The sequence below is a fragment of the Scleropages formosus genome, chromosome 2 (genome assembly GCF_900964775.1).
Source record: "Scleropages formosus chromosome 2, fSclFor1.1, whole genome shotgun sequence".
In the NCBI taxonomy this organism is placed as follows: domain Eukaryota; kingdom Metazoa; phylum Chordata; class Actinopteri; order Osteoglossiformes; family Osteoglossidae; genus Scleropages; species Scleropages formosus.
Window position 1 is genome coordinate 12284867 of NC_041807.1, and position 25133 is coordinate 12309999.

General features: G+C 42.1%; 1 protein-coding gene across 1 annotated transcript in view; it reads right to left on the reverse strand.

Moving 5' to 3' along the window:
* Positions 1–16446, reverse strand: part of LOC108931539 (transcription initiation factor TFIID subunit 3-like) — a 32770-nt gene extending 16324 nt beyond the window's left edge. The window contains exons 1-2 of the mRNA XM_018747342.1: positions 16108–16446; positions 14636–14878 (exon numbers count right to left, since the gene is read on the reverse strand). Of these exons, the coding sequence (XP_018602858.1) occupies positions 14636–14878; positions 16108–16273 (409 nt within the window). The 5' untranslated portion in view covers positions 16274–16446. The remainder of the gene's footprint in view (positions 1–14635; positions 14879–16107) is intronic.
* Positions 16447–25133: the final 8687 nt, after the last annotated feature.

A 25133-nucleotide genomic window follows, 5' to 3' on the forward strand; every position in this document is an offset into this window, starting at 1 on the left:
AACAGCAAAACTGCAGAACTCAGCTCCCCAAAACAAAGTGTTTTCCGGATTGTTTTCACAGGCCTGGCGCCACCAGCAGAACAGTAAACAATAAACACTGGCTGATGACAGAGCATTTTTGTTTTTTTTTTCCTCCATTCTTCTTTCTCAGGCTGTCCTGGTGAGACACCCACTGCCATACGCAACGAGTTATGTTGACGTGACTCAGAAGAGCGCGGAACAGGTGACATGCTGAAAAGCCTCAGCCTCAAGCATCCAACAACCTTGCTGCCAACCGTGGAAGCTGTGGAAACAGCACAAAAGGGCCAGCTGGCCTGTCGCCGCCACCGTCACACTCACCTGCTGCATGGCGCCTGAGCTCAGAACTGTGAAACCTGTTTACTCGAGAACAGCCCAAATTCTGCTTGAATTCCATTAAAGAAAAGTCTTGCTTTTCACAGTAATCTGCTTGTGTGTGTTTGTTTATTTATTGCAACACAAAAATAAAATTCAGTATCCCCTCCTGTCTAAACTATACATCTTTCCAGTGCAAGAGTGGCCTCTCAAAGTTGGCCCAGACTGAATTAACTTCACTTCAAACTCTTGGACAAATTATGTCTTTCAGCAATTAGACTTTGAAAAGGACCTACTTGAGCACTGCCAATGAACCCTGTAAAGTATGCTGTTAAAGGGGCTGCTCTGGCTCTGAGAATCGCCCAGGGAGTCTCAGAAGCCCTTAAACATCAGGCCAACAAGGCAGCCCAGACGCCGAAGAAAACACTGCAGTCTGCTAGGGGGTTCGAAGGGGAGGTCTGCAGGCTGAGCTCCCGACAGCAGTAGTGAAAGAAAAAAGCAAAAAAGAAAGTCCCATTATGCTTTTCATCCCATTACACACACGTACAAGGCAAGAAGAATCATTAACCACTTGTATCAGGGCAAGACCTATTTTACTGAATGTCAATTGTTACCATGTTATTACTTTTTAAGGCCTGAAGCGCTTCAGTTTTTATGCCCTCCAAAGAAAATGCTTCATCTACACTTCACAAAGGCCAGCAGAGGGAGAGGCAGAGCACGGCTACGAGAGGAGCAGGGACCTGCCTCTGTTTCAGCCATAATACGAAGCAATTAGAAGCTCTGATTGTTATCTGCTAAGAATTTCCAAATGTACGTTGAAAAATGTAAGGTATGAAATGAAGGAGATAAGTGATGAGATATCTGAGGGCCATGCTGGCTCGTTGCTTGCGAGCACAAAAGTACCCTACTGCACTGAGTGACAGGTCCAGAAGTTAAAACAAATGTAAAAGTCACACCATGATGAGCATCACACATTTCATTAACAGGTAGGAAAAGTGTAAACAAACCCCACACATTTCCTCAGAGGTGAAAACTTTCCAGCTGCTTATTTATTAATTATTATTTTTGAATTATTTTAACATCATAAATGAGCTAATTTAACATTTAAATTTGTCACACTCGTTAGAAATATTTACTTCAACGCCGAATCCACTTCAACAGGGAAAGCTTACAAAATAAAGAAACAATACTGAGAAAAAATGCAAAGTTTCAAACAAATTATTGCGAGATTACATCAAGTTTCCTGGTGAACTGAAAGTACTGCCAATCAGTTACATGACCTCAACAATGTCCCTTTTAATTTTTGTAAAAGCTTTGACTAACCAAAACTCACAAAATACAAGAAGACAAACAGGAACTTAAAAATACCCAACAACACAACTATACATAAAACAAACAGAAAAAAACAATTAAATCAGTATTAATTTTTCAAAAATAAACATTTTCAGCATACAACATTAAAACATTTAAAGACATTTTGACAAATTAAATTTTGGCCAATTAAAATTAAAACAAAAAAAATACTAATTAACGGAACATTACAAAACCAACAGTAACAATTACGCCATTTATTTCTAAGTGCTTTAAATCTGAGTTTTGTTGTTAACAGACTTCAGTAATCTTTTGTCTGTTCCACTGATGATAAATATCAAAGTGAATTTAACCTAATTTGCTCATGAAATTTTTAAAACATTTACATTTGTTTATTTAGTTGACGCTTTTCTCCCAATCGACTTATAATGTTAAGCTGCTTACACCTATTTACCCATTTATACAGCTGGGTCATTTTAGAGTATGTACCTTGCTCAAGGGTACTAGAGCAGCAGCTGAGATTTGAACCGGTAACCTTTGGATCCGAAGGTAGCATCTCTGAGTGCTGCACTCTCAACTTATCCATATCACTATGTACTGTATATTAGATAGAACATGCTGGATATTGTTAACATTATTACTGTGAAACATGGTGAGTTACCACAAAGGTCCTCAGATTATAAAATGCATGTATCGTCATGGATTTGGGAGGTCAGGGTTTATGGGTTTATTTGTTTATCGATTACTGCATTTCTTTAAGGAGAAAAACAATCACAAAATGATTACTGGGTCAGTAAGCCGCCATGTCCCGAACCCTCTGCTGGCCTTCATACCTTGTTGGTTCTGCTGAATCTAAGTGTGTTACCTTCTCACCGCAGTCTGAACTCAAAGCATAAAAAAAGTTAATGAAAAAAACACCTCTGGGTGGGCTGCACCCGCAGAGGACGTGCCTATCGCCTCAAAGATTTTTTCTTGATGGACTGAGTGATACAAGCTGCTTTCGAGCGTGCGTGTATGCATTCGTGCGTGCGAGAGAATGGATGGGCTGCGGCAGCCCAAACAGCTCGGCGCCAGTGCAGTGCGTAAGCCGAGGACTCCGCCAGGTGATGACACGAGTGATTCACTGAAAAAATTCCACGTGTGGGAGTCATATGGTCGAGAGGTTTGTGACAGGCACAGACCAGCTGGAGACAGACCAGTCGCTGTCCCACAAGGACCATCCACTTCGCACCGCTCTGTCTGAACAGGTACACAAACACTTCTGATGTGCCAAGTCACCAAGGACCTCCTGTGCTCTTACATTTATTTCATCTTATGGACTACTTTCTTACATTGGAAATCAAAAATTTAAATAAATGTTATATTTAAGGAAAATATATTTTAAATTCTCTGTACAAAAATATATCTGAATTTTATCTAGTATGCATAAATATTTCAACTTCTGAATTAGAGTAAAACAGATATTACATACATCATGCTTAAGTGAAATGTGAAGGACGTGGTGGATCCATAGTAATATTCTCAATTGAGAAATCCTCTCTGATAAAAGAAACTATACAAAAATATCTAAAATATCGAGCGCTTGTTCACCGTAACATCAATATTTCCTTTTTAAGGGTGTATGATCTCATTGTCTGAACACTATATTCTGAAGGACTATGTTTCAGCTGAGGGGTGTGGTGGCGCAGTGGGTTTGGCTGGGTCCGACTCTCTGGTGGGTGTGGGGTTTGAGTCCTACTTGGGGTGCCTTGTGATAGACTGGCGTGATGGACTGGCGTCCCGTCCTGGGTGTGTCCCCTCCCCCCCCAGCCTTGTGCCCTGTGTTGCCGGGTTAGGCTCCGGCTTGCCGTGACCCCACTCGGGACAAGTGGTTTCAGACTCTGTGTGTGTGTGTGTATGTGTGTGTGTGTGTGTGTGTGTATACACACGTTTCAGCTTGTGCCCAAGAACACCGAAGGTGGGACAGGGATGGTATCAGAGGAAAAAGGAAAAAAAAAATCAAAGAATTTAATGTTAGAAACACAAGGCTGTAGAAGAGGCCAATCGGAGCATAAGCCCATAAGCCCTGCCAAGCACAGGAAATGCGTCCCTGGCAACTTGGGGAAAGGAGGAGGCCGCTCCGAGTCCACAGAGGTTGGGTCCAACACAAACACAACAGTACAAGTCGTGGTTTAGACTGACTTAATTCCCCAAGGGCGACCGAAGCAGGTCCCATTAAAGTCATTAAGGTTATAAATAACAGGCTACGGGAGCAGAGCATTTGTGTTCTTTGCGCTCATTACGACTCATAATGGCAGCATTTCCAAACCCTTCGCTTCCTCCTCAGCATCGGAAACCATTAGGGCTGCAGCGAAACTTGCCGGCACAATTACACCGTTCGCCATATGATCGGCAGCTGTGCCCCGTGAAACGAACCCTGTGAAGCAGTTCGAGTCCGACCCTCCTCTGGTTTGACATACGGGAAGTTGGGCTTTTGGGATACCCAATAGTTGCAATACTGAATCCCATACGAGAAGCCACAACAAGAACCTGTTAACATGAGATTTCTTTCATAAATATGAGACTCCTATGTGAAATGCTAACAAAGTACTATAGTGTGTGTGGGGAATACAGACATACAGCACAACTGTGAATTAATCGCTGGCACTGAGCAATGTGTATGTGATTTAAGAGAGATACGGTGGAGACTGACTGCAATGCTCATCTGTCGCATACACCAGGAAGGTATTTCTATTGGCCCACTCATGCACAACAATCCCAGTAACTCTCAGTGCGAGTTCTAGTGAGTCCCAGTGGCACAACGAGTTGCTAACTAAACCCCAGCCTTTCATTTCCCCCCCCCACAAATACACACACCGTGACGTGTTCCTCATTGCAGGAGATGGCAGGATAAACCCCCTACAAAGACACAACAAACAAACAGGCGCCTCTAGGGAAAAAGCATTTGTCCAAGAACCAGAAGAAGTTGTCTGTCTGTGAACAAGGAGAACCCTTGGTTTTTTTTAGGGACACTTCTCGTACCCTTGGCGGAGAGGACTTATGCAAGGGGAAACCTAAAGACAGCATGTCATTCTGGAGTTCATAGAAACAACACACTTACTTGGGGACTGCTGAACAGTCCACAGACAGTCTGAAGGTAGAGAGATCATCTCAACAAATGCTAAGTAAAGGCTAAAGAGTACAAGTGCGTGTGTGTGTGTGTGTGTGTTTTTTGGGGGGGGGGGTAGACTTCAAAGACAATGAGAGAGACATGGCAGTGAGGACCAAGACAAAGATGTAAAGAGGTGGGGAAAATAATAGAAACACCACATGAAAATGGAGTCACTTTTAAAGAAACTACACTGCAGTAACAAATGCACCTATAAAGGTGAATCACATGCGAGGTTGACTGCCTATTAGCAGAGGTGTGAAAATGAGCATTTTTATACATCATGTTTCAAAGCAACGTGAGGCAATTAACAAGAGTTCCAAAGAGGCCAACAGCTGATGCCCGAATAGCAGGCGCATCGGTCACAAACACTGCAGAATAACTTTATGTGTCAAGGAGAAGAGTCTCAAAAATAATAATCCAAACACAGACAAACTGCATGAGCTAAAAGGAAAAGTGGACACTGACAGAGACTGAAGGACATGTCACAAAATAGTGGAGAAATGCCACAAATGTAGAGTCTCAAAAATTACCACAATATTGAATCAGCACATCTGTGACCCAGTCTCAATAAGAGTCACACAAAACCTGGACCACTGAAAAGGGTAATACGGTCTGATGAGCCATCTGTTACCCTATTTCCTAGCTCGATTTGGAGAAAGCCAAAGGATGCCTTCAACCCAGAATGCACGTTGTCAGCTATGAAACACGGTGGGGGCTCCGCAGCGTTTTGGGTGGCCACCTCATGGGAGTCATTCTATTTCACGATTGCTGTCCATGGTTATAATATAGTGGCCAGGGAACATGATCCATGTTACAGGACCAGGTACACCTTATGGTGAAAACACTGCCCCCTCAGGATGTTCTCATGCTCCAGGAGGGTAACATCCCCAGAAACACCAAGATGATGACAAATGCCTTTCATAGCTACTTAATCAGCAGGTCTAAACACTACTGAATCTTTATGAGACGTTCTGGAGCAGAGAGCAAAGCAAATTTTAGACCTTTTTCATCTGTCAAATAACTATAGGCTTTTCTTCTTGAAAAACAGTGCAATATCCCATTACACGCAGATCAAAACTTGTACAGTATCATTCCAAGAAGTGCTGAAGTTGTTCTGAAAGCAAAGAATGGCTGTAATCTTTATTCGGTTATATGTTTCTGTTATTTTGTCCACCCCGTCCATATAACGGAATAAAGCATTGCACGTGGTGGCTGTGTCCCCACTGAGAGCAGGGCCTGTGAAGAATCAGGAAGTCAGCGTGTGTGTGTGTGTGTGTGTGTGTGTGTGTGTGTGTGTGGAACACACAACAGATAAGGGCTGAGAAATGATGAAACAAAATGCAACAGCAGCTCGCACAGATGTCAGCGATAAAAACAGCATTTTTTGCTCCTCAACGCGCTGTAAATAATTTATTGCATGATTGAATTAAACAGACAAATAAGGTCTTTTAAGCACATATACATATCAAAGTGAATTCTATTTTTCTCCGCAGTTTTCACTCACCGTCTTCGCATCGTATAGAGATTTTAATTTACAGTCCAGTCCCAATCAGCATGTGTGTTGTTATGTGCATACAGACAGCAGAAAAAAAGGAGGCAGCTTTAGGGCTGGAAATAAAAGCAAACGATGAGGTCCAGCAGCCGGGTGTAAAATGGGTTTTGTGAAGGGCAGATGAGCGGGCAAGACTGCTGTTATTTTGAGAGCACAACAGAAGCGAGTGTGTATGTGTGAGTACACGTTTGCATACGTTTTTCCTGATCCTCCTCCACCACAGTCCCGCATAATCTCCTCAGACCATCTCCTGACCATGGAAAAAAAAAAAACTCTGTGAAAATGTGGTAATGGGCACCATAAAAACTTGTTTAAAAGACCCTGTTATCCAAAGTGATTTACATAACTTACACTCTCACCCATTTACACAGCTGGAGAATTAATGATGCAATTCAATAAAAAGTTTAAGCTGTTAAACAAACAAACAAAGAGCAATCTGAATGAGCAACCTACTAGTGATAAATGTAACTGGCCACAGTTGGCAAAAGTTCTCTGTGCCGCTCCTTGGTCACCATATGGGTCATGAGTAGACTTTTGTGCTTCACCTCTCGCCGTACACGTCTTCGACTCCTGCGAAGCTGAACAGCATCTCTTACATAAACTCTCTTCCACTGGAGCAGAAACTAACAGTGCCGACTGTTGCCCGCAATATCCCCAGAGCCGTTAGTTATCGTGCTTCACTGGACAGGTTTTCCACCTGAGCTGTAGTTAATCATCAGCCAGTCTGATCAGCGCAACCTTTTTCCTGCACCTGCCCAGCTTTTGGGTTGTCACCAAGAAACTCAAATTATACACGCTAACAGAAATCACATAGAACAACTTGAAACTCGCTCTGTGCGTGTGTGTGTGTGACAGGAGCATAGGCTGTGGTCCCTACATGACTGTTAGCTATCGCTTGGGGAAGCAGAATTCTCAAGTGGAAGCTCTTAGGAAGGGCGATCAGACAAAAGTGGCCCAAACCTCATCCTGATGCTACAATCGCTATAACACTGAGGTTGAGGAATAAAGGAGCTCCAAAGGCACTCAGGAACACGGGTGACAAAGGCACTAAAGAACAATACAAGAAAGATACCTGGAAACTGAACACTGATAAGAGTTGGCTCCTAAGCGTCTGTAAGGATGAAAACCTCCGGTTTGCCACAGCCGCACCATGTCGTGAGAAAGATGCATGATATTGTTAAAGGCAAGTTTTCACCAATTTTTCACAGAGAAGAAACAAGCATGCACACACATACAACACACTTTTGACCCCGCCGATGAAGTGCTTACAGCAGGCTCTTTGCCGCGGTCCGACGGTCAAACACCACATTAGGCTGCAGACACTATAAAGTTAATTGAATGTTTGCAGAGAGAGGTACAACTCATTATGTTACTGGAGGATAATTAATTCTTTTCTCTTTACTGAGTCACCTGAGTTCTAAACAGGCAATTTGTATGTGTCCGTGTGCAAGGTGTGCCGGAGCTGCCTTCAGAGCTGCCCCTCAGAGAACTCCGACAGCTTGCTCCTGGGCCGGCAGCCCCACTCTCTATGAGAACACTCGAATGCTCGTACTGGGGGTAGGAAACAGAGATGGTGGCGGTGACGGCGCGATGAGGCAACGAGGCCACCACGTCCCCGCCTCTGCTCTGAGCATTGCTGAAGGCATGAGAGCCGAGCTTCAACGCTACTTCAGCTAATGAGCCAATCGGGCCCTCAGAAGGTCCACCTTCCCAGCCGATGAAAAGGTGAGCGGCCCTCTGGACTCAACCAAAAAGATCCAGAGGTTTCCAAGAGCATCAACTCAGAGAAAGACAACTCTGGCAAACGGGCCTGCGTGGACACCCCACACCGGTGCTGATGCACGGCTACTCTGCATTATTTTGTTTTTCTTTTCCCCCCCTTTCTTACTTCTGGTAACCGTAGCTCCTGAATACAGGTTACCACTAAAGAAAGACTTTTGGATTTTTTTCTACATTTCCAGTTGAACCCTTGCTGCCTTTTTCCAGTTTTTTCCAATTATGAACTGTTTATAAAATCCAGCGCACGAGTACAGATGAGGTATTTGTCTTATTACCAACCAGACAAAGCTTTGAAGTTGAGGTCTCTCCTTATTCCCACCAGAGAGACCGTGTTCCAGGCCAGCATGGGCCAACCGAGCCTCCAACCCTCCAAAAACAACAAACACACGCAAAATACCCAGAAGAATCTAATGGCTTCCAGGAGGGGCTGTAGGGCATAGGGGCGTGGGGGCACAGCGGAAGCCAACATCTATTAGGAGACTCATATTTGTCTGCAGAAAACGGTCCCATGATTTACTAAAACATTTCTTTGGAAATGACGGGATGCTGACGGGGAAACAGTCTGGAGAGAACATTCATGTGTAATTTGTTCAACTTCCCCCCAACACAACCAAAATGGCGTTGCGTTGACACCGCTTTACGTGGGATGTGGCCAATGGGAGGAAATGGGTGGTGAAAAGTAAAGGCCATTAAGTTAAAAAAGATCGCTGTTTACTGCAGCCCATTTCGATTGCTACAAAGAGAAGCAGAACTGCTCAACTCACAAGCCACCTTCTCCAGAGTCAGTCATTTACTTTCACTTATAAATTACCTAAGTAAAATAAATACGTTAAAATCCAACTAATAACTTGACTCCCCAGTTAACTTTCAATAGCCATTTAACACTGCAGGGCATTTTTACTGAACTCAAGCAGGTGCCTGACCCGGGGTCACTCAGATTCCCAAATCCACGTTTAACCACAACATCACCAGCTGCTCATGCAGCCAAGGGTCTTGCCTCTGGTCATTAAAAAGAACCACTGTGCAAATGAGAACAAAGCTGTATCACCGTGTGGTCTGTTTAATATATAGAAAGGCAAACTAGTGTACATGCTCAAGAAGACCACCAGATGTGTGCCCCTTATAGGGTGAGACTCCCCACCTCTGACCATGAGCAAGACCGGGAAAGATCGAGGTGGAGAGAGTAGAGAGGGTTCTGGGTACTGGCTGAATCCCGAAGCCTCGCAGGGAGGATCATCATGGAGGAAAGGGCTCCTACAGCTTCAACCACACAGGGTGCCGCTGAATGATTAAACACTCACACTGTGTTCTGCGTGCAATGGACTATACGCTCTCCTGTGTTAAAGCGCAAAGCTGGCAATGCACACAGTAAACATGGTGCTGTAAGCCTGTCACCCTGTCAGCCTTTGGAGTGGGCGGGATTACCTACGGTGTGTCTGTGGTGTATATATCTGAAGAACGCACTTGTGAAGCAGTCACATCCACTTATTGTAGCACACAAAGAAAAACAAGCTATCGATGGCAAAGCAGGAGGAATTACGCCACTTCCCATTTTCAACCTTTCAGGAGAAGCACTTCACAGTCTTCTGCAAAACCAACAAGGGGATAAAATTAAACTGTGAGCCAAAACTCAAGCAGCTCATCTGAGTCAATGCACAACAAATAACGCCTGCTTATAACCTGGAAAATCCCAAGAAGCAGGAGGTCAGCTTAGTTAGAATGAAAAAGAAACATCATGAAAGACACTGAAAAGGGCCTTTTCTGTTACATAAAAAATGAATGCGTTCCCACTTGGCTGAGATGGAAGCTGAAATGTTCAGTCACCCAGACACTGAGCGATACAATGGCGCCACCTGGCGACCGCAACGGGTACTGCAAGAAAGCCTGCACTCGACAGGTGCTCAGCTGAAGTACAATTTTTATTTTTAATGGCTTCTTGAGGTCATCATGTATAGAGAATAACAGTCCAGCATGTAAGTCACACTTGTGCTCAAATAATTTTTTATTATTGATGTAATTATGTATAGTTGTTTATTTTTGTGTTGAAATGAAAAATGTATTAAAATATTAAATTAATACATTTATAGATTAAACAATCAAGATTACATCATGTTATCTGAAGAAAGGAAGCACACTGGCTCAAGTTACGAATAATTAAAAATTTCATGATACAACCTTCTCCATTTTATTTTTAATTGTATTTACTTCACTTATGCACCTTAAGATATGTCTGCTGCAGTGAAAAAATGTATCCATATTAACGTGTGTAGAGGAAATCTGGCAGTAAAAGGCACTCACAGAGGGCTGTGGGACCAGCTTAATTCAAATCATTTAAAGTGTTTACAGCTTTTGTCTGTTAATGCTGAGTACCAGTGAACATTAATAAAATTAGACACTGCACTTTCTTGTAAGATGAATCAACAACTGAACATTTGTCATTGCAATATTTCCAAAAATTGATAAAAATGACTAAAGTCAAAGACAATGTAAATTATATTTCCTGTATACTTTTCTATGTACTGTAAATGTGAATTTTTTAGTATTATTTATATTGTCTGTGTATATTACATATTGTCGCCAGACTCTGGCCTGTGTACCGCACTGGCCTGAATTTGCACTTGTCTTGCACTATATGTCTTACGTGGCACAGAGATCACACAGAGAAACGAAATTTCATTCTCCCGTATGTGTAGTCAGAGTATTTTTAAATGTTATCCAATGTTTATTGACTGAAATTTAGGGGTAAAAGTGAACAAAAATAGTTAAAAACAGCCCTCTGATTCTGGCTACGTTCATAAGCTGAAGAGCCAGTGTTATGTTCGAGAAGCCCAGCGGCTCAGGAGGTGGCTGCATTGTGGTGGGTTCAGATGTAGCCACTGTCCTTCCTGTGTCCATTTTGCATGACTTCCTCTGCGCAATTGTTTCCTCCCCATTACAAAGTATTACTTTTCAGATTAATTCTGTTTGTCGGTGTCTAAGGTGGATGGTCTTCCAGTCCAGGAGGTACCTGTCCAGATCCATTTAGTGGCCTGCCATACCTCAGACCACAAGTCCAAATAGTCAAAAGCTTACTAAAAATTAATGACTAGAATTCTTCTTTTAAAATTACTTAAAAGCTTATAGAATTTACAAGTAGTACAGACTTTGTTATCATTGTATCATATTGCTTTTGGATAAAATACCAGTTTAACGTAGTATTACTTTAAGAAACACAAAAGCCTCAAGAGGTCTGTCTGTGACAAATTACTCAACACAGAGTAAGTAAACCAGATTCAAATAAACCCTGCAAGGAATATGGGAGGAGGAAGTTGATTGCATCTCATCACTGCAAACACAGCAAGGGTTTCACAGCCAAAACAACTCACTGATGATGAAACTGAATGTAAATATCCAGTGAGTATTATAAAACAAAAAGACAAAAACATTTATCATGCAAATGAAACAGGAAATTTTACTAAACATGTTGGTGCAAATATTCCTCCTGCTACTAATTTTTCTCCCTATTTAATTCAAGGTTATTTAATTCAAATTCACGTTTAAAAACTGAGAAAAGTATGTGGCATAAAACGGATCAGTCCAATTCAGACAGTGCCAGACATGACAGTTTTCACTCAAACCCAAAACTTGAAAGCCACAGAAGCTCCTGGAGAAAGGGACAGTGATAGAGAAGTACAGTGAACATAAGAGAGAAGAGTGAAGGGTTAGAAATAAGAGTGAGAGGAAGCAAACAGAACAAAAAGAGGGTGAAAGAAGCACAGCAGCAGTCAGATGACTGCTTAAGTCCCGTTTGGTTGCAAACACCACAATCCCAAGTTGAGGCAGACAAGATTGTCTCAGACAGTGGTGGACCAAGAAGCCTGCCCATGTCTTCTACAGGGAGGTCAGAAGTTGTGGAGGGTCAGGACTCAAGAACGGTTGAGCTAGGTTCCGATTTCTGGGCCACCCAACAAGCCATGACCTGTTGAAGCCTTGATAACAAAAATGTTCTTGTATGTGAGATGCAAGGCGGTAAACTCAGGAGCTATATTTTCATTCATGACACTTTGATGCGCCTGGATGCTTCTGAATATGCTGTTCGTTTTGATCCATAGGTGAATGAACATGAAGCTGTAGTCAGCTGAGGTGCCACACAACCTTTAAAGTAATAGACTGCATGTACAGAACAGACAGGTAGCAACAGCCAGTGGACACTGAGAAGGCGGAATTTGTAGGTGACACTCAATAAAAATTAGTCCCAAACAAAACATGACCAATTGCTGTAAATGTGGTAGCCAACACTGATTCTCACCCTCTCCTTTCCCAGTCTTATCTACAGAAGAGATAGAAACTGAAATGATCCCGACCTTGTCCAACAGAAACTGTCAGAAAGTACAAGGTGTAGATAAGTCTTCCTCTGGAGGGACTAGCGTGGAGATAAGAGCCAGTGGGGGTGAGTGCGATAATGCGGCATTACTGAAACAGTATGAGTGTCACAGAGATGGGCATTATTCCTCCCCACTACTGGCACCACTGGGCACACCCACACATAAGGGACACCTTGAGAGGATCAGGAGTTTTGCAGAGTTTTGGGAAAAGTCAAACCTTAATCTGTGGGACTGGAGAAGTGAACATCAACATACGAAATCATCACTTTGCACCATCTCTTCTATCAAAAGTGCATGCAACAAACTGCCAGAAATTACCATAACTTTTACCATTTTGCACCTCTCAACATTTTTAACACTCTGCTCAGCATTAAAGGCTTTGCACTCTTCCCTTGGTTCACACGTGCTCTTTGTTCCTCAAAAAGAACTTTCCGAAAGAGAAGGCAAAGAAATAAAGATGTGACAAAGGCAACAGTGCTGTGGAACTATTTCTTTGCAATGGCAGCAGAGAGTTGGAAATAACAGACAACTTGGTTGATGTGGAGTGCAATCACTATGCTATTTGCAGAAATCACACATTATTTTGGCTGTGGTTGGGACTCTCTCTGCTAATAAGGAAAGATACAAATCTGTTCCGTCTGCTACAAATACACATCTGCTCATATTAATGCCCGTGTCTCTGTGAAACATTTTGACCCCATAGATATTTCACTAGACATACAGAAGGATGCAATTTAACTTGAAATCAAAAGCTAAGATATCTAGCATTTCAAGTGACACTGGACAAAGGTGTCAGCTAAGTACTACACAATAACAACTGTACGTTGCTTTGGAAAAAACCATGTGGTAAAAGAATAATTTCTAACGCTCTGCACATCCCACACTGTCCGCCTCCAGGGAGCATTTCTTTCATCTTGGTCTACAGTTTGCTTCCGACCTCAGTGCTGCAAGTGTCTTGAATTGTGTGTTTGTGCCCAAACAGCAGATTTATACAGTATGAGCCAGCATTTTATATTTCCTCTGTTTCATAACATGAGCTTTTAGGTCTGAATGCTTTCAAATTACCGAATTATATCCCATTGGTCTACATTTATGACATTTTTCATGGTTTCTTTTAGGAGAAAACAGTGCGGGTATATATTATTTCACTGTTAAGAGGCACTTTTCTTGCTCCATTTTGCACTTTTTTCTATAGGTGTCAGAGTGGAGACCCAGTTTTGTAGTTTACACACATGCAGTGCTTGAGGAAACTGCGCCCCCTGGTGACAGAGTCATCAAATTTCATACTTGACGCAATGTTCTATATTCAGTAAAACATAACAGCACCACAAGCAAAATCCTGTCCATTGTGGGCTTTAGCTGCACCTCTGATTTACAGTAATTTCAATGTCCACAACCTTTCCTGGTCAAACAAAACAACAAAACACAACAGGGCCCATACAGTACCACATGTGAGACCAGGCTTTTCTGTCCCTAACAGAGTCTAACATCTAACACATGCCTTCAGCCTTGTAAAAACAAACAGCGTGTTAGATCTTCCCTCTATGTACCTTAACAGCTACATCGTCCTTGTCAATCAAGCCACAAAAATTCAGTGGCATGCCGATCTCCTCAAAAGCCACAAACCATAAACATCAAAAAAAGGAAAAAAAAAATGCTGAAATAAGTTGTTTGCAGTAACATTTTTAGAGAAGATCACTTACAACTTAGAATGACAAATTTCAAAGGTTAATTCTACAAGAACTGCAGAGATGGTGAAGAAAGCAATAAAACTGACAATGCAATGGGACAGAAAAATTACCTGTTAAACAGAAAAGAAATTACTCGATTTTGTCAGATTTATGAAGCAATGCACTGCCAAACAAATTTAAATGTTTGTCAGTTTACTGCTTGTACATTCAAAGGCAAAACAGCTGTAAAAAGCTAAGTCGTATCTAGTGTCCCATTAAAAATCCTGAACTCCCCCTTAACCCACATGTTACTATGTAACAGTAGTAACAGTTATTGGGATAATGTGAGAAAAAGTGCAGCCAGCCCTGCCTCCTTCATTGAGCAGTATCAATAATTAAAAACAGGTAAAGGCAGCCAGGTATACTTCCTATAAAAACCTATTTCAAAAATATAGGTAACAGTGCAAAAAACTACCTTCCTGTAAGGAGACAAGGGGTGGCATGTAGTCGGGGATGTACTCCTTCCTCTCCTCGACATCCCGGGCCCCAAGCTGGGGGAATTGCAGCAGATTGTTCTTGCTGACAGGGAACATGGGCGTTTGGTGGGCGAACCCCACGGGCTCTAGGTGTTGGATGTAATCCTCCAGCTCATTCAGGTTCACCCCCAGCATCCTGAAGGCCTGGCCCACATCGTCCAGCATTGGGTCGGTCCGGCCATCTAAGACAAGGGAGATGGTCAACAGTAGGTCTGTTTCTTTACAGTATTTGCACAGGATGTCTGGAGAGTTTAAAGCCTTGGATCACTCACATTCAAAACAAATAGTTTACATTCATTCATTTAGCTGACACTTCTCTCCAAAGAGACTTACAATGTTAAGCTACTTACGATTATTTACCCATTTATACAGCATCGTTATTTTACTGAAGCAATTTAGGTTAAGTATCTTGCTCAAGGGTACCACAACTGGAAGAGCTGCCCCTATATAGCTATAAACAGAAACCTGAAATGCACTCATTCAATTAGACTTTTAATTGATACTTTAATTATAGCACCTTCCAGGCCTATGGCCTAACTGAAGAAATGGCAAAATTTTTATTTTTGTCACTAATAATTACAAACATGGGCCAACCAAAGGTTAGACACACTGAACAAATCTAGTTACACAAAATAAAAAAAGCTTAATGGCAAATTTAACTTTTTAAGAACACAACTGCATTCATTCAGTGTGTAATTAAAAAGCTTATCTTATTAATATTAATAGCAAGAAGACCTCTTTAACAATCTTGTAACAGCCCATACTATACAAAATACAGCATTCAAAGAACAAAGTGATAATTCAAATTATGCTGAGTCCATAATAACTAGAAATAATATGAATTATTCATACATTACATCTAAGTAGCCCCAAATATTAAGAACAGTTTCAGTTGTCCTGACCACGTTGGACCCCTTCACCAAGCGGCACGCCTCCTTAATGACGTCTCAAGAACAACCCTCGTTTAGACACACCCCTTGTCGATATCTTAGCAACACCCAGATTCTGAACATGCCCCCCTTGCTAGCATCCAAGCAACGCTGGGCCTCTGAGATCAAACCAGAGATGAAAACTGAGCAACACTCAGCCCCCCTAGATACGCCCCCTTGGGGACGTCCAGGCAATATCCACACTTCAGACACGCCCCGTAATGACGTCACGGATACATCCGCCCTATCGACACGCCCCTTTATTACATGTCCCGCCCATTACTACAGGCCCGTACACTGGACTGGTAGAAAAAGAAGTTAGTTCATGAACACTTACAAACCCTGCCTGCGAATAAACAAAACATATAAGGGGCAGGTGAGAAAGGGCAGTTCACTCCCCAATTCCTTTCAGGGAAGAGTCCGCCTGCTCCGCACACAAACACACGGCGGGACGCTGCAGCAGTGCAGTGGAAAACACTCACAGAGCTCTGAGTAGCGGTGACAGCCCCTGGCCAGCTGCTGAATGTATCGGTGCAGGACATCGGAAAGCAGGTCGCAGGCAGTGAGCTGAACGGCGTCCCAGCCGAGCGCCTGGCAGATCTGCGCCACCGAAACCCGCAGCAGCGAGCGGGCATAGCTGTCACACATTTCGCCGACGTCGAAAAAGCCCTTTTTCAATCAGTTCCGTCTGCAATTGTTGCTTTTTATCTTCATGTTGGATGAAAGCATGGGAGTTTATGACAGAACTAGTTATTGCTTTTTAATACTGATATCTAAAAGAATAAACACATTGACGCTACTGGAAGAGCCGCCATCTTGATTCTCCTGTTACGATTGTCGGGAGAATCGATCGGACATGCGCATACGTGGTGACTCGATAATTTGACAACGACTATATTCCCTGGCGGACAATGGGACCCTAAACACAGCGAAATAAAGGAATTTTATGTTTTTCTTGGTTGTTGTTTCACTGCTCGTGTTTCTTGTGGGAGAGACTATAATTCACATAAGCAAAATAATTGACTGATATATTTTTAAAAAATACACGCGCATTTTTATCTGTAGTACCTTGATTTGAATATGGAAACCACACTATGCAATCTGAGGAGAGTTAGCTGGTAAAATTTATAATTAAATCTGCTGTTAATTAACCTACTAAGCAATTGCTCATTTTGACTTGAAAACACGTTATAAAACTACTTTGTTTTCACTTGCTACATAGTACATTCGGTCCGGGGTCTCTGGCAGCACAGGACCTTGGCTGTGCGCTCAGACGTAGGTTCGATTCATGTTCAGTCTGTGTATAGGCGTTTACGCTTATTAATTTACATGAGGCCTTTGTCTTGTTCAAAGCAACGTACAATTTGTATATTATACAAAGCTACTTAATTATTCACCTTATATTAACCGTTGGGCAATTTTAATGGACCCATTCGAGGGTAAATACCTTGCTCAGGAGTACTATAGCAGGAGGTGGACAGGAGAGACCTTAGCTGCTACTCAGTGACTCTAACCACGACACTCACCTGCCCGCTCAGGACTTAGGGTGGATGTGTACTCAATATACCTTATAGACCATGGGTACATGTGTAACCTGAACACTCTTGGGGTAGGATCACAATGGATGTGTAAGCAGTATGGATAACGCACACAAACACTACCTGTTTAGTAGTGAGCCCATAAAAATCAGGAACAAGACCAAAATGGGGCAAAGGAAAACTTGCCACTGGTTAAGTTCAACATTCAATTACAATTCATATAGATAATACATAAACATTTGTTACAATATCGTGAAACAGAGTAGTGCAATGGTCAGAGCTGCTAACTTGCCCTTGAAGAAGCCAGGTTCCAGTCTCATTCCTGCTGCAGTACCTTGAGCAAGGTACAAACGGTACCCTACCCCTACTTACCCAACTATGTAAATGAGTAAATCCTCTGAAGTGCCTAATATTGTAGGTCGCTTTGGAGAAGGTGTCCGCTAAATAATCAGTCACACAGTCATAGGTGAATATTTGTCCCGATACTATCCAAGGTGCAGTTTTTGTAGTGCAGGGGAGCATCCAACGTCCTCTCCGCAATTTTGCACTCGTTCGAGAGATGTGTGTGATTAGCATATTCATGAAGAATATTTGCATCCCTTTGAACGTCGTAGAACGCGGCAGTCCCATTATTAGATGTTAAATCCCAACTTTCCAGTAGCGTTTGCAGGCTAAATAAAGTACATTAGACCAATAATACACTTATGAACGGTAGAGTTACGATTTTTAAAAGATATTTGCCCCCAGAACTACATATTTTCGTCTTCTTTCTTGTCCTTTCTGAAATTTGTGTTGGTAGTGGAGCGCGCGCAACCTCTGTTTACCTGCTTAGTCGGTAGATGTCACTAAAGCGCACCCAAACAGAATAGGAGTGTGGAACCGCCTTAATTCTACATTTCCACAGTGTGCACAGCTCGTGCCCGCTGTTCGTGGTGCTGATTCCAAGAGCGTTAGTAACCTGAGGCACGCTGTTACCATGGAAACCAAAGAGGACACTGTAAACCAGGCCTAAAGTGGCAAGAAGATGAGAAGCGATCTGGAGTCCGGTGTTCAGCAGGACTTTGTAGAGACTACACAGTCTTACTTTTTTAATGCAGTCCAAAGTTAAAACATTTGATAGTTTGTTTTGTTGCTATATCTGTGGCTTTTATTCAACTTAACGACATCTGCTGCTGAATGTTGTAGGTTTTCGGTCAAGATGGGAACAAAACTCAATAAACTGACTGGTCAGCAACAGATTCTTAATTGGTCTCTGTGCAAGGAGACCATTTTAAACGTATTTTGTATTATGCTGGTAATTATGATGACTTATATATGATGTGTGATACTCTGGAGTATAGCGTTATGTTTGATGTGACTGGTTTACATTTATTTCCCTACACTGCTCTACAAGCACATTGACTGGCTGAAATGATTACAAGGCACTGTACCCCTTCCATTACTAAGCACAGGCTCTAACTGCTAAGCAATAAACTGAGCAATGGATTTACCCACCTGTGTAAATGCTCAAACAGTTGATAGTTACTTCAGTTAAGGGAGAAATCTAAATGACAAAATAATGATGTAACTTTGTTTTTCATCAAGAAAGACTTAATTTAGGTGGTTATGGATGATGGATGATGGATGATTGGATGAATGGATGGATGGATGGATGGATTTTCACTCTAAACCAATCTGCTCAGTAATTCCTCCATGCTTCTCAATCTCTCCAATTGAAAGCATATCATATTAGTGAAATGTTTAAATTGCCCTTTCCTAAACAGTCATTGGTAAAAATTGTGACTACGCATGACAAAATTAAAGGGAAATCTGTGACTGAAGCCAACAAAATCTGCAAAAGTGAGCTGAGGTGTTGCTATTATTCACAGTAAAAGTGAGGATTGGTTATCAGGAGAGAATTTCATAATATTAAATGTCAACAAAAAAAAAGCAACAAGGAGTGAAAAAAGTCAGCAAAAGTGAGTAAAAGTAAAAAGAATCACTGCTAAAACCTACACAACATGAGTACAAGTAACAGTGAATGGAACTGGTTACTACACTTCTCTGATGCATATATTTCCAGTATGCATTTTTTGTTATGATTAAGGTTAATTTAAGAAAAAGAAAGAATCAAAACTCAGTCATCATCCCTGGGTTTTAGCTGGAGCATTTGAGACACACACACACACACACATTTTCAGAACCACTTGTCCCTTACGGGGTCACGGGGAACCGGAGCCTACCCGGCAACACAGGGCGTAAGGCCGGAGGGGGAAGGGGACGCACCCAGGACGGGACGCCAGTCCGTCACAAGGCACCCCAAGCGGGACTCGAACCCCAGACCCACTAGAGAGCAGGACTGCGGTCCAACCCACTGCGCCACCGCACCCCCCTCGCATTTGAGACAATGTTTTTTAAAATGTTAAAAGTCAAATGTCATTGGCAAAGTGGATGGAATTAAACATTGAATCACAATTTTTTCTCCAAAAGCAAATATAAAATATTCATCACATGGTTGATTTCCAGTGTCACCATTTCATATATGTTAAGAACACAGTTTATCTTCAAAAACTGATGCAACACAGACATAAAACTCAAGAGGTTACACCCAGAAACACAAATGTACATAAACCCATCTGCAGTTAGTAGAGGTTGTGTAAGCGCAATATAGCTACTCCTGTCAGATATCTGAAATATGACAAACAAAAGCAGCACATTCAGCTCAAATTTGGTTGTCCAAATGAAATGCACAATTTTCATATCTATAAAAACACTCAAAAGATTTGAATTTAATCAAAAATGCAGTTATAAACGTGTGATTTAAATGCCAAAAAGTTACTAGTTTGAGAGAATTACATACTTGATAAATAATAAAAGGCACATGTACATGTACTCACTAAGAACTAACTCACTAGTCTATGCAAGAGATATTGATTAGATACTCAAGCAGGGCCCATCCAGGGAAATGAAACTAATACCTATGATATGTTCAATTTCCCCCACTACAATTCATACAGCTGCTCTAGAGATATCAGTGGCTTACTGTATGATCACAGCATGACCACTGATCGTGAATATGAAGATCAGCTTCTTAGTCATCTCAGCTGCAGACAACAAGAACCATAACATTTTCACACCCCCTGTTTTTGTTTCTTGTGCTCACCAACTAAATGTCACAGCTAGCTTTCCTTGAGCGCTGCGTACATAAACTAAGACTTGCCAGCGAAAAATTATGGGAAAGTAAGCACACACACACACACATTTTCAGAACCACTTGTCCCATACGGGGTCACGGAACCTACCCGGCAACACAGGGCATAAGACCGGAGGGGGAGGGGACACACCCAGGACGGGACGCCAGTCCGTCGCAAGGCACCTCAAGCGGGACTCAAACCCCAGACCCACCGGAGAGCAGGACTGTGGTCCAACACACTGCGCCACGGCACCCCTACGGAAAGTAAGCATAGAAACATTATTAATGAAATGCTTGTATGACACACACACGCTGGCTGAAACTGCTTGTCCCGAGTGGGGTTGCAGCAAACCAGAGCCTAACCTGGCAACATAGGGTGCAAGGCTGGAGTGGGAGGGGACACACCCAGGACAGGACATCAGTCCATCACAAGGCACCCCAAGCAGGACTCGAACCCCAGACCCACCAGAGAGCAGGACCCAGCCACCCTGCTGCGCCACCACGCCCCCTACTATGCTTGTATGAGCACATACAAAATTGTCAACTTTTTAAACGCAAATTTTTGAAACAGTTAACCAGACATGTAGGCCAACAGCCCAAAAGTAAAGCTTGTGTGAGGCTGTGTAAAAGCTTGGTGACTAGAGATACAACTCCCATACAGCTGACCCCTTAGCTTGTTCCCAGTGTTCACACTCATGACCTCTTCTGCTTGTCAGCTTGTTGACCTTGCTCCTCACGGTTTTGTCTATGTTGAAGTCAATGGCTCCCCAACAGCATCAGTAAAATGACGCACCAGTTGATCACATCTTTGTCTCAGGCTTTGACATCATTGCTGGGAACACAGACGGAGAAGATGGCTCCAGAATTAAATCACAAAACAGAGGATCCATGTTCCTTACTGTAGATGAGATGCACCTGCCGTACCTTCAATTGAGGTTCTATACCTCAGTAGCATTTTGGTGTATAAGTGCTACAATAAACAGGGAGAAGTGTTAGATTTCTTCTGAGCAAATACATGTAGAGATTAAGACCGTAACCGCAGTTAAGCAGTGCACTGACTGAATCAAAAGGCTCAATGCCTTGTTTCTACCTTGCCCTTGATAAAGACAGAAAATACCTGAAGGCTGTGGCAATGCAATCTGATCTAAATAAAGCAACAACATAACAGGATGAGACAGATTTGTCAATGACTCAGATTTAACTGGGTCACTTCACAGAAAAAGTCCTGTTCACAGAACCACAGCCCTTAAAACATTTCCTTTAAAACCTTTCAGGTAATATGAGGTAAAATGAACAAATGTGATTTGTTATAAGAGGCAAGCCTGTACATACTCGCTATCATATAGTGTACTTTTTATTTTTATTGAAATGGGATTGTAAGATTTAATGAAATGTATAGTATTTTGGCATTTATGTATTTTATTAATTGCTAAAGTAAGCTATGAAGACCAGGATAAAATATCTTCATGGTTCTTAGGTCTGTAATATTGTTCTGCATGTGGAGTGATCTGATTTAACAATGAAACTGTCTTTTAAAAACGATGTGTGTTGCACTGTTTGTATTTGTGTCCTTGCAGTGCTAATATGCAAAAGTTTGGGCACCCTTGGACATATCATTTTATATAGCCTTCTCTTGCCCCTTGAGTCAGTTAGTTTTAAGTCCTCAATCAGTTGCTGAGGAGAGTTCATACATTTAGCAGACACTTTTTTTCAACTTCCAGCAAACTCTATGTAGTGTTATCAGCACACACACCTTATTCACCAAGGTGTGTGTGCTGATAACACTGCTAGATACACTACTTACAATGGGTCACTCATCCATACATCAGTGGACCACACTCTCTCTGTCACTCACACACTAGGGGTGAACCTGAACAGCATGTCTTCGGACTGTGGGAGAAAACCCACACAGACACAGGGAGAACATGCAAACACCACACAGACTGAGCAGGGATTGAACCCACATTTTCTTACACCACCAAGCACTGTGAAACAGCAGAGCTACTCACTGTGCTACCCCTACAACATCCTATAATGTTACAAGTGTAAAGAGTATGTTTTCATGTTCTGGAATTGTTTTCACCTGACTTAATTTTATGGATAACAGGGACATAATTATGCTTTGAAGCCCTAAAAGTACAGGCCATAATTTTATGTTCAAAGTTTTGCACAGGCTCCACTATTCAAAGTCCAGATTACACAAGATTTATCCAGACATATCACCATTGTGTAATACATTACATTACACTACATTTATTCATTTAGCAGATGCTTTTCTCCAAAGCAATGTACATCTCAGCAAAAATACAATTTGTATTAAATGTAATAAATGTAATACAACAGAAAGTACATTTTTTTCACTCCTTCTGGTCATGCCAGAATATAAAAAATTTTGGTTGCACATACCTAAAAGGGTGTATTCAATGACATGGCAGCCAAATTCTTTCACAGGCATTTTGGGGGTAACTGAAAATTGCTCTCATAAACATCCAAAAGTTTTTTTTCACTCTCTATTATAACAGCTAAGAAGGTATTGCAGATCTAGAAATTTGCGAGAGTCTCCTTCTACATCTATTTAGCTGATGCTTCTTTTCAAAGCATCTTACAAGCTTACCTATAATTACTCATCTATTTATACAGGATTCAAACATGCAACTTTTGAATCCAAAGGCAGCGGCTCTAACTACTACACTATCAACTGGCCTGAATGTGGGTTAGGGGTCTCAGCAATCTGCCAAGTGCCACTGTGTTCCCTGTGCACAGGCATTGTTACTGAATGTTTGACACATTTTTATAGTGTTTACAACTTTTGTGATTAATGGGACTTGTGTAATATTTTAAAGAGACATAGGACTTGTCTGATAAAATAAATTTTAAAAATTATGATTGCCTTGTATTTATTTACATCTTCATTTTTATTAGTGTTTATGTGAGTGTTTATAGTGTAATGTTTTAATTAATGAATTGATGTATTTATTGTTCCATGCTTGTGTATTCTCTAGTGTAATGTACAGAAGTGTCCCATAGATCACAAATTTATTGTTTTAAAAAAAAACTATTAATTCATCACCTGTAAGGGTGTCCACCCTTTTGTGCCAGTCAGATTCACTGGTTTACATTTTCAGTCTGTAAATATAGGAAATAAATAGTAACTATACATGGAAAATGTGCATAGATATGTCACCTTTACATCTGTAGAGGATGTTAATGTCATGCTATTCCCCCGGCGTGGTTGCATCGGACCTAAGCGCGGGGCACAGGAAGCTTGGTTAAAGGGCGGTTCGGTAGACATTGTCAGGGAATAGGCACAATAGGTCACCGATGTACAAACAGAATCCAAAGGGGCAAATCTAAGAACCGTAATCCAAGAAACAGGCAAGTGATCAGGCAAACCAGTGAGTCAGCACAAGGAGCACAAGTGATCAATAAGGCTGAACAAGTTTCTACATTGGGCTGTGTTCCACAGCCCCTTTTTAAGCTTGTGCTTGCTAATTCGAAGCAGGTGTTCCCTGTTGCGCAGCTGTTGGAGGCGTGGCAGTTAAGCTGCAGGGTAGTGGTTCAACAGGGAGAGCAGAGAGGCCCAGCCGCCCCTGTCCCTGCAACTTCCTTCAGCTGAGTCTGGGGGATCCCCAGCCGTTCCCAGGCCAGCTGTGAAATATAATCCCTTCAGCGGGTCCTGGGCTGACCTTAGGGCCTCGTCCCAGTTGGCCATGCCTGGTATACCTCCAAAGGGAGGTGCCCAGGGGGCATCCTTATCAGATGCCCAAACCACCTCAGCTGGGTCCTCTCAATGTGGAGGAGTAGCGGCTGTACTCTGAATTCCTCCTGAATGTCCAAACTCCTCATCCTATCACAGAGAGTGAGTCCCAACTGTGGTGGGAAGAGCTAACCTTAAAGATCAAATCCCGTTTTGAGATCTTCGAGGTGCTGCCATTCTCTACATTTCTGCTGTATCTCCAAACTTTTTCAAGCACAGGAAAAGGTAATTCAGGAGGAATTGAGACCCAGAAGCTTGGATGCTGTTTCATGTTTATTTTCTGCTTTCACATAATTCAGCTTTAAATGAGGTCATCACTTTGTCAGGTTTGCTGACCCGGAGAAAACAGTAATGCGGACGATGATCCAGTTTATTGTATTATTCTAGAGTGGATCGCATATTTTGTAGATAACATTTATCTGAAGTAAGGTTTGAACGCATCAAACGCACCTGGTTTATAGAAATGACCTAGAACATAATGCATGGTTTATATTACGAGTCAAAGGTACATTAACAGTAAAATAACGTAATGGACCTTATTGTTTTCAAAAGGTGTTAAGAGTTTTTTTTAAATTTAGGAGCAGGAGTATGAAGCCTAGGCTAATGATGATGATCGTCTGAGTTGCACTCAAATTTTACTTCCAAATATTAGGTGTCATTAAATAACACCGTAATGACTCTTAAACGCTTATACATTACGTTAATAATGAGTTATTTGGTTTTGGATACGTTGCATAGCGTTCCTGTTATATACGTGGACAGTGTGTGGCAGGATGTTTTACTCATTATTCTTCGTGACTTGTTGTTTGAGCTCCACAGTTCGGCTGTCGGAGGAGCGCAGGCTGCAGGTTGATGATCGCAATTGTGACCAGAAATGTGAGGAACGCGAACGGCAGTTATGTCGCTCGTACAACTCCTCACCTGCGGAATGCAGCCGATTAACACGCACTTTCGCATGAGGCGGCTGCTCGCTGAGTAACAACAGTGCGTGTGTTCACGGCGAGGACTTAGTTTTGCTGACGTGAAAACCATCGCTTTCGG